The sequence below is a fragment of the Cupressus sempervirens genome, chromosome 3 (assembly GCF_028749045.1).
Source record: "Cupressus sempervirens isolate cs-2001-9-10 chromosome 3, ASM2874904v1, whole genome shotgun sequence".
NCBI classification, from domain to species: Eukaryota; Viridiplantae; Streptophyta; class Pinopsida; order Cupressales; family Cupressaceae; genus Cupressus; species Cupressus sempervirens.
In genome coordinates this window covers 857,534,991-857,552,911 of record NC_143120.1, presented here as the reverse complement: position 1 = coordinate 857,552,911, position 17,921 = coordinate 857,534,991, and the positions used below count along the sequence as shown (strand labels likewise).

The 17,921-nt window shown below is 34.3% G+C and overlaps 1 protein-coding gene across 2 annotated transcripts in view; it reads left to right on the top strand.

The window, feature by feature from the left end:
* The window catches only part of LOC149569484 (uncharacterized), a 221,967-nt gene that overhangs the window by 186,730 nt on the left and 17,316 nt on the right, over positions 1–17,921 (top strand). Inside the window, exons 8-11 of one of the 2 annotated variants that reach the window (XM_089822183.1) lie at positions 10,585–10,635; positions 10,757–11,748; positions 12,130–12,396; positions 12,613–13,710. In XM_089822183.1, the coding sequence (XP_089678309.1) occupies positions 10,585–10,635; positions 10,757–11,748; positions 12,130–12,396; positions 12,613–13,710 (2,408 nt within the window). The remainder of the gene's footprint in view (positions 1–10,584; positions 10,636–10,756; positions 11,749–12,129; positions 12,397–12,612; positions 13,711–17,921) is intronic. The other variant, XM_089822184.1, reaches the window with a different exon arrangement.

The window sequence follows — 17,921 nt, the reverse complement described above, 5'->3', positions numbered from 1 at the left end:
ACTCGAGTTTCACTAGAGCTCAAGTACAATTGTAATTGTCTTCCATTTCCTCCTTCATTGCTTGGGAAACATAATGACTCGGATGTTAGGTGCTTTTTGATACTAACAGGCAATATGAGTCAACTTAAACTTGGGGCATATTGTAAGTATTTAGTTATTTTATGTATTTAATGTTTGTTGCCAAACTAACTTGTCACTTGAGGATTTAATTAATATTTAAGTGTTTATTTAATGTAGCTTTCTAGGCTGACTTTTGGCTTGGTTTAGTATAAGTAGAGGGTCTTGTGGAGTCTAGGGGGATAATTTTATTTTAGAGGATGGAGTTCAGCATAGAGTAGCTGAGAGGAGCAAAGTTTAACAAAGCTAGTAGCTAAGTGTGGGATGGAAAAACAAGAAGGATCACAAGTTTAGATTCTTCTTTGGGTTTTCTACTAGATTTCAAGTTTGGGCTAGCTAGAGTTTGGATCTTACGAGTTCTTAAAGAACTATTATTGTAATTTCTAATGTATTTGGTGGTAACTTGAAAGGCTTTACAATTGGGCATGTTGGATGTAAATCTTATGATTCTATTATAAGAATTGACATTGTTGTGGATTTAAATCTCTATAGTATTATTTATATTCATTATGTGGTTATTTTTTAGGGGTTAGGACATCTCCTTTGGAGACTCTCCTAGCTTGCACTGTGTCAAGTGGTATTAGAGCTAGTTGTGATCTACTAGGTTGATCTAGTTGATCTTATCAAAGTGAATGCTGGATCTAGGTAATTATAGTGCTAGTTGATCTTTTGAATTTTTTGTCATAGGTTCGCAAAGAACTTGGAAGATGCCTTTGAGAAGATTGGACCCTAGGGAGATTGCAAATATCTATGATATTGTCGAGTTGAGAATTTTAGAGAAGATTAGATTAGATTTCATATCTAAGATGGAGTTGATGAATACTGATATAGTGACTGAAATCATGAGAGATCTAACTAGTGTAACTAGGAATGTGGGTACTGAAGATGGTTATGAAGAAGCTATTGAAGACTTTGAAGCTATTGGATCTAGTAGTGATGATAAAGCTAATCAAATAGACATACCTATGAAAGTTAGGGTAGGGCAATTAGATAGATCTAGAGCTCAGTTGAAACTAAAGCATAAGACATATGTTTCTAATTTCTCAAGTACTTTGAATCCTAAAGACCTAATTGATTAGATTAGTGAGATGAAAGACTTCTTTGAGTTAGAGGATATTGGTGATCCACTTAGAGTGAGGTTGGCACAAACTAAGTTGAAAGGGCACTCTACTTTATGGTAGAAAGAATTACAAAGGGATATATAAGAAGAAGGTGAAAGGAAGATCACTAGATGGAGATTGATGGTGACAAAATTGAAGGCTAAGTTCATTCCTATTGATTATGAACTTGAATTATCTAAAAGGATGCAAAATCTGAAGTAGAAGTATTTTTCAGTGAATGATTGTACTGAGGAGTTCTACAAGTTAAAAAATAGGTCTAGGCATAGAGAACTTTCTAAGGAGAAGGTGGCTAGATATGTTGATGATTTGAGATTCAATATCCAGGATGAGATTGTTATGTTTTATATTTCTTTAGTTAATGATGCTTATTAGTATGCTTTGAGGGAAAAAGAAAAGTTAAATAGAAGACATCAAGGTAATTCCACAAGGAAGGAAAAGAAGGAGCACCCTGAAAAGGATAAACATATTGCTGAGGATGAACCAATACCTATTGAGTAGAAGAGAATAACATGTAAGGTTGCATTTTAGGGTCATTGTTTCAAATATGGTGAAGAAGGAGACATATCTTTTGAATGTCCCAATATTGATAGAAAGGTTGGTGGTAGAAGAGTTGATGTGGTACATGAGAATGGGGATTTAGTGAATGAGCCTAAGGTGGAGGAGAACTTGCTGATTCAGCAAGTGTTGCTTGGTAAGAAAGTGTTGGAACCTTGTTAAAGGAGGAATTTGTTTAGGACTCGATGCAAGTTGGAAGGAAAATGTTGGAATGTGATTGTGGATGATGGTAGAAAAATAACCTAGTTGTTAAGGAGATGGTTCATAAACTTGGTTTGAAGAGAATAAGACAACCTTATCCTTATAGGATCAATTACTTACAAGATAAACATGCTTTAGAAGTGAGGAAGAAATGTCTTGTTGATTTTTAGATTGAACAGTATATTGATCAAGTGTTATGTAATATTGTGGACATGAGTAGTTGTCATGTATTACTAGGTAGAACTTGGCAGTATGATTGCAGGGAAGTGCATGATTGTGTTAGGAAAGTGTTTACTATTGACAAGGGTGGAAGAAAAATTCCATGATTCCTTTACACGATGCAAAGCTTGGTAGGAGGAACCTAGGTTTTGGTAGGCAAGTTGAGTTGAGAGATTCTAAAAAGGTAGATATCAAAAAACCTATTGCACATTGAGAACAACTATTAAGAATTAGAGAAAACACTTGACACTTGTTGGAAATAATTTGCTGGTAATGTTGATGATTAAAAAAACACAAGGTAGAGCTTTTTGTTTAGGAGAAAGGCTAATTACATGGTTAAGTGAGAAATAGAGTTGCATTTCACAATCTACTATTGAAGCTAAGTATGTTGATGTTGCAATCAATTGTTCAAATACTGTCTGGATTAAGCAACTATTGGAAGGTATGCAAGAAGAGATAATCAAGTTTGTTACTGTTTATTGTGATAACACTAGTGCAATACATATATCAAAGAATCAGGTGATGCACACAAAGAAAAAACATATATCAATCAAGTATCACTACTCGAGGGAGAAAGTACAAGAGAAACAAGTTAGGCTTCAATATGTGAAGCCTAAAGGGAAAATTGTAAACATATTTACTAAGCCATTGCCTAAGGATTCTTTTTAGTATTTGTTGGTTAACAATTTGTCCCTCTTGCTAACTTGGCTTTACCTTGACTCTAGATAACTAGAATGTGAGGAAACAAAAGGATGTCACCAACAAATGGGTTAGTGCATGTATTATATTATTTCCCTCTAAATTATAAGGTACAACTCCCTAATATGAAATATATGTAATGAATTGTGTTTTTAAAATATCATTGCGATAGGGGTTATGCTCTTAACCTAAGAGCAGAAGAGGAAAAACCAAGATGCTCATAACTACAAACACCCAAGGCATAAATAGATTTGGGCAACCTATAACACCCAGTGAAATGGATATCACAAGCTACCTTGAAGTTCTTTTAACATCTCATCCTAATTATAAGTGTAGATTAGTCCTACTGAGATGTAATCTAGAGATAGAGCAGAGATGCATATGAAAGATGAAATGGAATCCAACTTAACTGATAACTCTCCACTAAAATGGAATTTAGTAAGATATTATCAGCTTCAAATACATCTGCAATCCCATAGAAATTATTCTAAAATGCAAGGTTAGCTTGGCTAAAGGAGATAATAAATAGAACATTAGCAATGTTGATCCTAAATGGAATTAAGACCACATAAAACCTAGTTATAGATATCAATCAAATCCTTCATTTCATACAACCTCTTGATCCTCAAGTATCTAGAAATATAGGGGGAGAAGTTGCATAATTTTTTTAATCTTTTCTATTAACTTAGAAAATACATATAGGCCCCCTCTTAGGGTTCTTGGCTAGTTACAAATACATCAGTTACATTAATAGAGCACTTGAATCACTTAGAAATCCAATAGTCTTCAATTGGAATTCAATACATTAGGGGAAGAAAGCGAAAATGATTAGAATTCCTCAAAATGGTTCACATTCTCCTCTAATCTATAGCAATCACCTTGGCACCAAATCCATTTAATTTGAATATGAATGATTACTATAGGTTTGAATTCTGGTTGTCAATCTTAGATCAATGATCAAGATTAAAACATAACCATCTTCTTTATTTCTCCCTCATTGCTCCTTGGCAACCTTCTTTCGTTCAATATCTTTATTCAATGTGATGATGCGATCAACAATTATTATTTTATTTTGCAGTTTTGCCACTTAAACTATTTTGAATCATTTTAGCCCTCTACATTGCAACTCCTCTCATTCACCATGTTGCAACATAAAATGTCTCTGATACCTTTTATCCCACAATCATGCGATCACTATTTACCTTAACTTTTACTAGTTTTTGCATCGTCATTGTGGTTTATCCCTCAACATCTTCTTAGATTGTGATCCCACGAAAAGGTTTACCTTGGCTAGCAACCTTGCGCACACCCTTGATTTGATCTCATCCAACAACCAAGGATCCATTTTTGAAAGAAATTGATTTTTCAACCCATGACATGGAGATTCAAATGCATTTCAAGTCGTTAATTTGATGTCAACTTTGTTCTTTGCCACCTTTGACTGTGTTCTTCGCCATTTCTGTATCTTTCACCATTCACTCTACATTGAATTCAACTAATCTTTCTTCTAGCTCATTCTCACGATTTGCATATTGTCTTAAACCTCGGTCCTCATATTCTTTGCTTCCATTTGTTCTGAATATGTCTATGATCTTTTTCTTAAATGCATCTTGTCTTCACCATGAACACTTGATCAGAGTATTAGGATTTTAGAACAACTTCCCTCTCATCTAGGAAATGCATAGACTTACCCATGCTTTCCCAATCACCTAATATGAATGAATGCATTAGATTGCTTTTTAATTCCCACATAGGTGCACAAAAATGGATAGATGAGAGGAGAAGTTCCTTAAGGGAAATCTAGACACAATAAGAACACCACATTGACTCAACCCTAATCCTATAAGTTTAAAAACTATAGGGGACTGAAGTCATGGCAACAATATCTAAGCTCGATAAACTGGGGTTGTTGTCCCTATCCAAAATTCACTAAGTAAATATGCATGTTGCATCATTTCATAGATGAAGAGAAATACCTTTATGAAGTTGATGCAAGTGTTCACACTTTAGAAGCAATTATGAAGTTGTGAAAATGATTGGAATTCAATTGATGTAAATAGTACATGCAAGGTATAAGGATAACTACATGGTCCTATAAGTTTCACATTGGAACTTATAGTTACCTTTGGCATTGTTGTCGAAGGGGGCGAGAATCAGTAAGGAAGACTAAGTCAAATGGGGAGAATATGAATAGCAAAGGGAGAAAATTTGTGGAGACAGAGAGACTAAGTTTGGAGAGAATATGTAAAGGGAATAAGTGAATGAGAAAGATCATTATCATAGACGGATGACGATGAAGTCAGAGGTTGTTAAGCAGAAGAAGACCATATCTTAAGGGGGAGAAATGTTGACCAATTTCTCTACTACTAAAGATATAGACTAGGTACACCTGATGATGTTGCAAAGAACTTGAATGAAGTTAGAGAGATGAATAGTTATATTATTGTTAATGCACACATTTGAATCTTATCTAATATTTTATAATGTCAAATCATATGTTATATGTTGCTATCAATACCAAAGGGGGAGATTGTTAACCCCAACCGACAATGTAACTAAGAATACAATGAATATATGTAAACAAGTCATATTAGTTGTTATGTTGTCATTGATGTCAAGTCTTAGTTGAATAGAAATTAATTCAGTAGAGTGTCATATCATTTTATTGATGAAGATGAATTGAAGAAAGTAGGTTCATAACATAGTTGATAAGTATGGTATTCAAAGGGCACTTGAATGAGTCGGAGAAATGATAATGTTATGTTGGTTTGATTATTTTACAATCAAGTAATCTTCTAGTGTAATGAGCCATACAAGATAATTGACAAGGTGAAAGAAGGAAGACAATGTTCATCAAGTGACTATAGTTATCACTAAGTAGTTGGTAAAGCAAGTTAAAGATCAGTGCTAACTTGAGCAAGTTTAGTGTTCATGGAGTGATGTATTACCTAAGCGAAATGTTATGTTCACTGAGTAACAAGTGGAAGAACATGTTTATAAAGATGAAACCTAAGGCTGACTTATGATGAAAATAAAGAATGTTCGAGAAGTTCGAAGGCTAGAGTCAAAGGTTGTTACAAGATCTACGACTGAAAATATACAATGAAGATCTGGTGATGGAGATTGAAGAAGGATAAGGATGAGCACAAAGTTTAATAAAAGTTATATTTTTTGAGTGCCTAGATTCATTGTATTTGGTATGAATTTGAGATCAAAGATTGTGGTTAAGCAACAAAACTTGGAAGAATCTAGAGACAAAGAGACTACTATTTAAGAAGATGACTGAGCAAGTTTTTGGTTGTTGATTAAGTTACTAATCATTGTTGGAATTTTTGGAGAAAGCATATCAAAGTGAAAAGTTGTTGAAGCTAAAGGAAGCAAGGAGAATCAAGTAGAGTAGAAGGAAGATCAAGTAAAATTAAATGCAAAGTGAAAGATTAGAGGAGTGAATCAACCAAAAGAAAGAGACTGAGTAGAACAAAGATATGAGCAAGCAGGGTAGTGCCAAACCTAATAGATCATTTGAATTGTTATTTTCTAACAATTGTAGTAGAAAAATCACTTAACTAAGTGGACCTAACAAGTTTGTGAAATCCGATATGGTAACATCAATTAGTGATTTTTGTAAGTCCTTTAGAGAAGACCACTCTTTAGACAGTAGTAAGGAGTAATAAGTTCTAGATGATCTTTTGGTATAAATCCTCTAATCAGAAATGTAAAGATTTACAAATACTAATTAACAATAAATTAGTGGATCGTTATAACTAATTACTATTTATTGCCCCTCATTGAAATTATTATGTTAATACTTGGTGAAGTTAGTGAATCTTGCAAATTCACTTTTTTATTGCCCAATATCATGACATTTGACGTCACCTGGATATGATTAGCTTTCATAATGGTCACGTGGTGTATATTACATAAGGTGAGATCAATATGGAGATTGTATTTGCAAAGTATTCACATGGTTTTTGGTCTTTCGTATGCTTTGCACATATTTACAAAAGGTGGATAATTATTATTCTGCATTGGTACTATGGAGATCTTTGATTATCGGTTTATAATTGGTGACAATGGCCTCTCCAATTTCACATACTAACGAAAAAGAGTGATCTTGGGTATACTCTATTTGAAAATGTCTTTGCCTTTAGAGTCATGTGTTAAATGTGAATCTTGCAATCAATTTCACTGGTCCTTGTTGCCCAAAAATTACCAAATATGGATTAATTTGAAAGTTAATGAAGTTGTTTTGCCCTTGTGAATTGATGATAGGGTCATGGATGAGATGTTCTCTATTAATTCTCCTACGATTCGATAAGCCCTTCGACAGGTAATTGGCGAAGAAATTTTATGCCCTTCTGTGAAACACTTCATGTATCCATCAAATGTTGTGTCCATTTTCCTTTCAAATGCCATGGATTTGTTACAGTCGGTCCACTTTCTTGAAATTATGGCAAGAAAAGTTGTTCTTCCCCAATTTTGGAATGAAAATAAACTTGCAAATGCTATGCAACAGTATGATTTATGGTCTGGTAATGCATTAGTTGGTGGTCTTTTTCAAAGATCTCAACTATTACATCGACATGAATACATGGTCATGTTTGATGTTCTTCAGAAAGCCTTTGAAAGACATAATCCTCGCATTATGAAATCCGCTCTCCAAATCACTGCAAGGGATTGGGTTTTCAGTTGGAAAAAAAGAGTTAAGCATACTGGTTATGCTATTTTGGATATGCTAAGCCTGTCCAATATTAATTATGTTTCTCATATTTATGAAGGGCCTTCCTCAAGTGTATTTCAAGAGATATGGCATGGTTCACATGATGACTATGTGATTACTAACCGGGAGCATGGGCATGGAACATCGACTGAGACATGGGGGCGGCTACTGGTGGGGAGACGACCACTGGATCAAGCTGAGAACAATGGGAAAATGAAGTTGTTGGTTGGTCTCCCTCCGCTTTGAACTTAGAGAACAGATTAGGGTGGTAGAAATCACCCATTATTCCTTCTTCTGTTGAATGGGGATGTAATTAAAATAATCTGGGCAATGCACATGGGGAGGTATGTGTAGATATGGAGGATATGGAGGAGTAAGATTGGAAACAAAAATTTTGTGTTTTTGAAATATGTTTAAACAATGTTCAAATCTGATGTATCTACATTTTATTTGCTCAAAATTTTGTAAATAAGGGAGGAAGGATACTCCACTTATATGATTGAGCAACTTATCATTGATATAAATAGTTGTAAATATTGATGAGCTTTATATTTTGTGCGAGGAGGCTAGGTTTTCTTCCTGATTCTTTCCTAATTGAGCTTTTTTGAATAAGTTTTTTTAATAAAAATATATTCAGTGGCTTGTCCACTTTTGCCAAAAAAGAAAAAGAAATGATTTGTATGTAAACCTTTAACAAGGTTGGCTTCTAGCAAAGCTCACTTTAGAAGAGTGAAATAATCTGTGTTGCCAATCTGAGGTGGTTTTTTCTTTTACAGGGTTTTTATGTTAAAGATCTTGGTATCAAATGTGTGAATGTTGTTATGTTGCAAGTTGAATTTTCATGATATTTACTTATTACTACAACTCGGTAACAGTAAAATTATATTTTTGATATTCGGTAGTAACTAAAACAACACAATTTAATAGTTTGGTATAAATTGATTATAACAGTTAATTGTGAAGTTAAATGACATCATCGAGTTATTGCTATTGAAGTTTACAAAGTTTTATTGGTACTAAAGTGTTTGAGGGGGCTATAGGATAACTGGACATAACTGATTCAACCCCTCCCCCCCCCCCCCCAACTAGTTATCTAACAGACCTAAGAAAGTTTGATCCTAAAAGTGAAGGATTTTTTCTTGGTTATTCTCCAAAGGGAAAAGCATACAAATGCTACAACAAAAAGATTGAGAAATATGGTTGAAAGTGTTATTGTTAAGGTTGATGAAAGAAATAAGAGACAAGCAAGATGTTATGTGTATGATTCAAATGACGAGGATATCAATGCAAGTCAAGGAACACAAACTTCACCACAGAATCAATTGTAGATTGTTCTTAGAAATCAAAATGATGAAGATGACTAATGAATGATGAAGAAGAAAATCAATAATAAAAACTCATACAAACGCAAAGACTCTGAAGGATGTAAGATTGAATCATTCTTAAAATCAAATAATAGGTGATAGAGACATGTATTTTCAAACTAAAAGAAGATTAGTAATAAATAGATAATATATTTTTTTGACATCAAAGATAGAACCTAAGAATGAGAGTGAAGCATGTAAAGATGAATTTTGGTTGAGATCTATGGAAGGAGAGTTAGATCTAATTAAGAAGAATAATCACATACCTAAGGATAAGAATGTGATTGGTACTAAGTAGGTATTTATAAAATAAACAAGACAAATAAATACTTATTTGCATTATTTTAATACTCAATTTTACAATTATTCTTAGTTGTTGCTTTCAATTCATTTAGGAGAATTTATACATAGTTTTGAAATACCATGTTCTCATCAGGATACATTTAACATAATATTTTTGCAGTCACATAATTTGACCTTTTTGGCTTGCAATTTTCTTGATGCGGGAGCATCCTACTCAATTGTGTCAGAATGGAGAGCTAGCAACTATTGTCAACATCCTACTCGCCTATAGATGTTTAAGTTAGTTCACCTTACTTTAGACACTTAAGAAGTGATATGGTAGATTGTAAAATGCAATTCTAAGATAGAAGAGGAATTTTTGAAATGAGTTAGTAATCGATACAATTTAAATGCAGAAAAATAAGAATCAAATTTTAAAAAGGAAAGAAAAATGACTTATTGCTAAATAGGTAATGGGGAGAGACATGACTATAAAATAAGAAAAGCATAATTATTCCATTAATTTTTTTCATACATTGGAAAATTTAATGGCAAATTTGCAATTGATACACCCCTCTTTTGCTTTAGGGACCCCCTTCAACTTAGTGTTTGGCAACCATTGTCATGACAATATCAATCCATCAATTTGAATGTGCATACGATGGTATTCATTATATAATTAATTAATAAAAATAAAAATAATGATATATTATGAAATCCACTTTAATTTAAACAATCAAATGCACATTCAGAATTGAATGCATAATATGTATCACGTCACTTTCATTGTCCATTTAATTGTTTTCTAAGTTGGGCTTAGCTTCATTATTGAATGTGATATTTAAATATTATGGGCCAGATCTGTTAACTAGAGTTAGTGAGTACACGACTATCATGAGCAAGGTTGCCTCTAAACCTGAAGGCTATGTAGATCTATGCAAACCATTTAGCACTACATATAAACATGATTAAAATTTAATTTACTACATCTAAAAATATTTTTATTTCAATTCTTTTTAAAACTTTTTTATGTAATATTTATTCATTTATTTTTATATAAAAAATATAATATTTATAAAATTTAACCTAAAAAGTAAATGTTAACATTAACACACTCACACCCTCCCACTCTACCCACTCCACCCATTCTACCATGGTAAAATACCTATCCCATTAACAAATGTAAGATAAGGTGTTGATAAAAAAAACATCAGGAAAGTAGGGGACTAACATCCTTGAACAATGTGGTAGATTATATTAACTAGATGTGCTGTTTGTCTACCTTTTTGGTTTGGCGTTGTTCAAGATGGGCCAGCGCCTCAAAGTGCTACAACCTCTGATGCTGAAAAAGATTCAGGTACATATTAAAAAGAAATCTCTTTTGTCCCTGAGATTTATTCAGGAATATTGTTTCGGTTTAGAATATATGTTATATTTGATGATTTTTTCGATGCTATTTTGCTCACTGTTACAAACAGCTGTCAAAATTATGGAGATGCTTGTGCTTGATAGAGAAGAACAGGCAGTTGCAGTTTTCGTATGTGGTGCGTGGAGAACAGGGAAATCCAGAGTCGCTGATAAAGTCTTCTCAAAGCTGAAAAATTGGAAACAAATGAAAATAAAAGTCACTGAATTCGACACGGCCAAAGAAGGATCCGTATCCGATTTAGACTTGGTACCTGATGTGCGCTCCAAAATTTTAGCCAAATTGCGGTCAACTGGAAATGAAAAAGAAATAGAAAGTGATAATGAATGGCAGAAAGAGATCTCAAGCAGTTTAAGTGTTGAGTCCAATAAGAAGGTACTTATTTACCTTGATAATGTCCCCAGTGCAGAATTCCTCAAAAAGATTATGCCCAAGAGGATAAGCAAAGGAAATAAGATGAGACTACTCCTTACCATTGTTGATAAAAATGTAGCATCTGCTACAGAGGGGTCCGTGTTTCAAAAAAAAGTGTATGTCATTAGATCTCTCAGTTATAACCAAGCACTGGAATTTTTCGGCAAAATGTTGCCGGTTGAGAAGACTCATACGTTTGTACTGAGGAACATTATAAAGATATGTGAGGGGTATAAGACCCAGATGAGAATAGTCAGGGACTATTTGATGAAGTACTTCATGGACGATGAGGCTTTCAGGAGATTAACAGAATGGATTGAGACTGAGAAACCCAATTTTCCTAAACTCAAGGACTATCTGAGTTGTGAAGAACAGTTCATCCACCAACCGGCAATTATAAAGGAGGCTCTTCTAGACATTTGTTCATTCTTCAGTGGGTGGGAATGGAATCAAACAGCCTGCATACTGGACAAGGACGTACTCGAACAGCTCAAGGAGTTGGAGCTGGTGAAGAGAGAGTCAAACAAAGTATGTGTGCCAGATAAAGTCATGACCTATTGTCTTGCTCGGGGAAAAGGAACTCGAATGACTAACGCCACTGACCTGCATGCTGTGCTAGCACAAGACAAGGTAAGTAGTTCTTGTATCTAATGTTCAAAACAAACAAGTGGATAAAACTATATTTTAAGAGCGAAAAAATTAGCAGGAAGTTACTTGCCCAAACTTTTGTAGGTTATTTAGGTAAAAGCTTTGAATCATCAAAAAAACTTGATTTGTTAAAGAATCATGGACTGACATTAGGTAGTATTGATTTTATATGGGCTGTATATAATGGTGGTCTGTACATTCCAATAAAATCAGATTTCTCTGGTTATATATGAGTTGAGTCAGAAACAGCCACCATTTCCTTCTATTAGAAAAAGTTTGGCATGTATCTTATGATTTCCCTCTTACATACTATCTGATTCACTAGCGCTTTTGTTCGTGTTGATTTGATTTCGCCCCCTGAAGCTTCAAACAGTAAAAGGAATTTGGCTGGTACAAAACAAGTGCCTAGTCCCTATATTGTCACAAAAGCTGGATAAAATGTCAAATTTAAGAGTCCTTGCATTAGGAGACTCGACGATAGTGGAAGGTGTCTGCAAAGAGAATTTTACCCAACTCAGATATTTTCAAGCGGGAAGAGTTGAACACCTGCCCTTCGATATCAGCCGCTTAGACAACATAAGGTTCTTGGACAACAATTCTGAGCTGAACATGGGAATCGGCACGCCACAGGTCTGTATTAATTTGTTTGCTTCTTTAAATGCTAGGGATTTTGTTTTACTTGGTGAAAAAACTTTCCTGTAGCAGTGATGGCCAAAAATTAAATGTAGAGTATGCTAAGTCGACCTGACTCTTTCATGTTTGCTTTCTAAACCTAAATAGACAAGTTTCTAATTTTAGCATTAGCTGAAACTTTGAATATCAGTTTACTTTTTATTCTGCCTGCAGGTTCCCTCCACACTCAGAATGGTGAGATTTAAGGGATTGGAACACAAACAAATATTAAACAATCTGCCCAAGGAGTGTAAAGTCATAGAGTTGGACATTGGAGGCAACGATGTGGACACATTACCAGCCACTCTCTGTAAACTGGATGCTTTACAGAAGTTGACTTTGAATAAATGCAACAAATTGTGGAGTTTGCCAAGATCCTTCGGGAAGCTCAGATGTTTGAAGATGGTGGATCTAAGCTACTGTTCAGCTTTGTGTTACTTGCCTTCAGATTTTGGGTGGTTAAGCAATCTTGAGAAGCTTAACCTTTCCTACTGTAGAAACTTAAAGAATCTTCCTGCAAGTATAGGTTTGCTGACCTCTGCTAAGGAAATTGATTTGTCATATTGCAAGCGCCTCAAGAAACTTCCCGAAAGCTTGGTGAAACTAACCACATTGCATTTGTTGAATTTGAGAGCCTGTACTCATTTGATGGAATTGCCAGAAGGATTTGAAGACTTGGCTCTCAAGGGACTCCATCTCGAGTCATGCAAGAGACTGAAAGCTCTTCCTGGGAAAAATGGAGAAATAATGTTGCTGGACAAGAGAGTGTCCCTGAGTTGGTGTTTAAGTGTACAGGACTTATCAAAAGGATTCATCACTTTCATCAAGGCTCATGTGGAAGAACTCATTTTAGTGGATTGCATCAGTTTGAAGTCTCTTCCAGAGGATTTTCCGATGGAACTGAGTGGTCTTAAAAGCCTCAACTTGAGCGGTTGTAGAAGCCTTACATGCCTCCCCAAACGTTTCTACAAGCTTGAACATCTGGAAAAATTGAATTTGAGTTCATGTGAAAATTTAAAGGAGCCCTCTAATAAACTGAGCCATCTATCATCATTGGTAGAGGTGAATCTGTCTAACTGTGAAGGACTCAAGGGACACTGGCTGATAAGTTTGAGTAAGATACATAGCTTGACTTTTATAGACATTAATGACAGCCCACAACTAGTGGATACATGGAATCAGATGATGAAAGAGAATAAAATTTACCACTTCACAGTGGCCACATCCCGAACTCCTATGGCAGCTTGCCTTCTAGACCATTCCCTTCCATCGGTAAGTTCTCTTGTTCAAGATACAAGGCAATGCACAATGCATTTTCTCATTATTATTATTATTATTTTATCTCAATACTCTTTGTAACACCTATAATTTCCAAGCTTTAAGTATACTTTTTATCTTTAACAATAATAAACAAACTAGCTATCCATTCACATGAAAGAGAAATAATGAAAATAACTGTTTAATTTTATTCTCATGCTAAGGTCTTAACTAACAGCAGAAAATTAACTATTCTTTGACAACAAGAAGAATCGATCAAATAGATTAGCTGAAATATATTACACATGATATATTTAAAAATATATTACACATGATCATTGATATATTTAAGATAATGCAACTTGAAGATATATAGCTGAAACTGAAATATGATGCAATTAGAAAAGAGGCCAATGAAATACTAGCAAGGTTCAGATCACATCATGTCAAGTGAAGTAGAATCCGATCTCTTATGTGCAAGTCTTGGCATTTGGAGGAAAAGAGAAGCATTGACAGAGGCTTAATCTCCCAACCATGGACCTAATCTAATCCCCTCATTCACATCTGAGAATGGCCCTACCCTGCATGGGAGAGCACACGTGTTCACCATCTCATCTTGCTACCTGAGTATTCTGGTGTTAAGAGTTAACTACATAGCCGGCTCGACTGCAGAACCTTCCTAATAGACTATCCATCCGACTATGAGTTATCTTGACCTCTAGTGATCATAGCAGCACATTCACCACTAAACCTATCCTAGCTAGGGATTTCTAAGGACATTGCGTGCTTGGTCAATCACCACTCAACTTGACAGACAAGACAATACCCTATTTCCACCATTAACTAACTAGATTACTAAGTTCAGTTTGTAGTTCATCTTAATTCTGATACATCTTTCTATTTTCTGCAACTTATTTTGACACAAGGCTGAGGTATCCCAAGGAGAAAACCCCAAGCTGCCCTTGCTTAGGAGTTACACATGGAAGCTTGCTCAAACAATCAACAAGGAACAAGAGGTTATATGTTGCAATTCAATAGGTGTAATTGTTTGACTTCACATATAAAGACAACAACATGCCTGGTTGTGAGGGCTTCCGGGTTGTGGCCTTATACAAAGTAAAGTTTACAATTCAATGTCCAAGCTCACATCTTCTATCTTCTATTCTCTAAGAATTCTAAGTATACTCAAAATTGCCTTTTGTACATCTAACCGAGCTTATTGTATAGTTAGTTAAGCCACAAGTCGGCTAATCAAGCATTTAATTACATTATAGGTCCAGTCTTGGAAGAGTAAACCAAACCCAAGCAAAGAACAACATAAGATCATACACACTTATTAGATTTATCAAATATTTTGCAGCAGCTATCTTCAAATACAACCTTTTTGTTCTTTTCTAGAAGTTGTCCTATACTCAAGACTATGTTGTAACTTTGACATGAAGAAAGTATTATATATATGATTCTTTGCGTTAGAAGACTCTCCTTCATAACTAGCTCTTGACTTATTCTAGTCAGATTTCTTCTTCCTGCACTCAGATCTATAGTGCCCATATCTTTCACAATATCTGCACTGTCTACTCCTTTGATCAATAGAACATCGTTGTCTTCCTCTTCCTCTACATCTATTATTACTAGAAAATTCACCGAAGATTCACCTTAAAATTTAGTAGTATGAGAGGGAAGAGATCTAGAATTTTCCTCAATATTCATAGAGCACTAGAAAGCTTGCACAAAATGTTTCATAGAATGCTGCATACACTCTTCCTGCGATTGCAAAGAACCAATTAACTATACAACTTTGGAAGTAGTTAAATCTTTACTTTCTTCTACATCAATCACTATTGGATCAAATTTAGGAGAAAGAGACCTCAAAAAAATTTCTACAATTTTTGGATCTCATATAATTTCAACTTGAGTCCTAAGCTGATTCATAGTACTTTGAGTCCTAGTAATAATTCAAGAATAGACTCAGTTTCCTTCATCCTCAAATTTTCAAATTTCAAAAAGGTTCATCCTAGTTGCTTTTATATGTACCTTGGTTATAGTTTGTAGAGCCTCTCCTGCATCCTTTGATTTTGTTAAAGAAGCAATCTGGGAGAAAATTAAAACATCCAAGGCAAATGGAATAGTGAAAAGAGCTTTGTTAATCTTCTTTCTATCTTCTTTCAGTTGAGTGTTTTTTTGTAGTGTCCATGTATTCAATGTATTCTGAACAGCAGGTTCTTGGTATCCAACTTCCATTAGTTTCCGGAGATCTTGAGATAATAGTAGAGTCTTCATTTTGATACTCCAATAATCATAGTTGTCTCCTGTAAACGATGTAAGATGAAATTCTAAATATTTTCCATTGTCCATATTGATGTATAGCGTCTGTAGAAGTAATCAGTCATATGCAAACCTGTATCATATTTCTCTGATAATTATTACTGTTGTTCTCTCTCTCTCTCTCACACACACACACACACGCACACACACACACACACATGAGTTGTTAATGATTACAATAAACATGCAGTTGATACTCTTGTCAGCAGATTAGATAATCAACAGACTGCTTTGTATTGGCATTGTGTTATTACCGATGGCAGTGATATAAATCGATGGCATTGTCGATTGCTTGTATTAAAGTAGTATTTTTTTACTCCAAACTAACTATTAGTTATGCTTTCGTAGAGGCATGACCCTACATGGCCAAAGGCCACGTAGAGTCATGACTCTACGGGTCATAACCATTGCATATTTACATATATCAAATGCAGATCGATGGGAATGTTATCTATTCACGGCATCTCAGACCCAGCAATCTGCATAATAAACATTAAAAATACTTTCCAGTACTTTTCCTATGCGATCTAATCTGCAGGATCATTGTCATATTCAGTATACAATCTATATTATTAGCAATATGCAGAAAAGGAGATTTTGCATATAATCAATTCGAAGATCACCATTATTTGAAGAACGACTCTGCACTACTGTGGTACAAGTAAGAGTATCTATTGTTCCCATATTTATTGTAATAGTTTTATCTATCAGAGATCCACAAAAACTAACATGGTATCAGAGCCATTCTGATAAGAAAAGCTATTACTCAAAATTAAAATCTAAAATTTCAGATTTTTTCAAAAGCTAAATTATATTATTAAAATGGTGAATCATGTGAGACTAGAAGATAGGCTTGAGGGTGCATCTAATTTCTCATCATGGAAAATTAGAGTAATGATAATATTAAGGGAAATGAAATTAGAGGAATATATTGAAACAAACATGTCCATGCCTAAAAATCAACTAGAGAAAGTAACATGAAAAAGACATAATAATAAAGCAATAAAAATCATAATAGATTTTGTAGAAGATGTTATTCTTCCATCCACATCTAGTCTCAAGATTGCATTTGAGATGTTCTCCACTATTCAAAATACATTTGAAATCAACAATACTAGTAGATTATTAACCCTAAAATAAGATCTACTATATACAAAGATGAAAAATGGAGAATCTATTACTTCATACTTTTTAAGGATTTCTGAATTAAAAGATCAACTTGCAACAATGGAAAATCAAGTGGATGACAAAGAACTCAGCATGATAGCACTAAGAGGTCTTCCTTTATCATGGGAAACATTTATTCGAGGTTTAAGCGCTCGACCCTAACTCCCTAAATTCGATTTATTAAAGAATGAATGCACACAAGAAGAATCTAGATTAGTCTCAAAAGGACGAAGTACAAATTGAGAAATTCAAGAACTTCATGTGAAATCAAACAAGAAAAGAAAATTCAAATACAACAAAAAGGAATCTAACAAATCATATAAGCAACGTGATTGGTCCAAAATTAGATGTTTTAAATGTGATACATTTGGTCACTCCCATAACTTCTACCTTGAAAAGAAGAAAATTCAAGCAGCCTTAGTAGAAATCAAAGGAGAGGGTGTAGAGAAAGAAGAAAGAGAAAACTATGCTTTTTACTTAGCCCTTTCAAGTGAATTAAACTCAAACCACAACACTTGGATCATAGATAGTGGAACATCTTAGCAAATCACAAATTTTAAAGACAAATTTGAAACTTTCTCTGAACAAACCTTAGAAGAAGTTACCATTGGAGATAACTCTACTCATCCTATTAAAGGAATTGGTTCTTGTTCAATTTACCTAAATTCAGGAATTACACTACAACTAAAAAATGTTTTATATGCACTAGGAATAAAGAGAAACTTAGTCTCTTT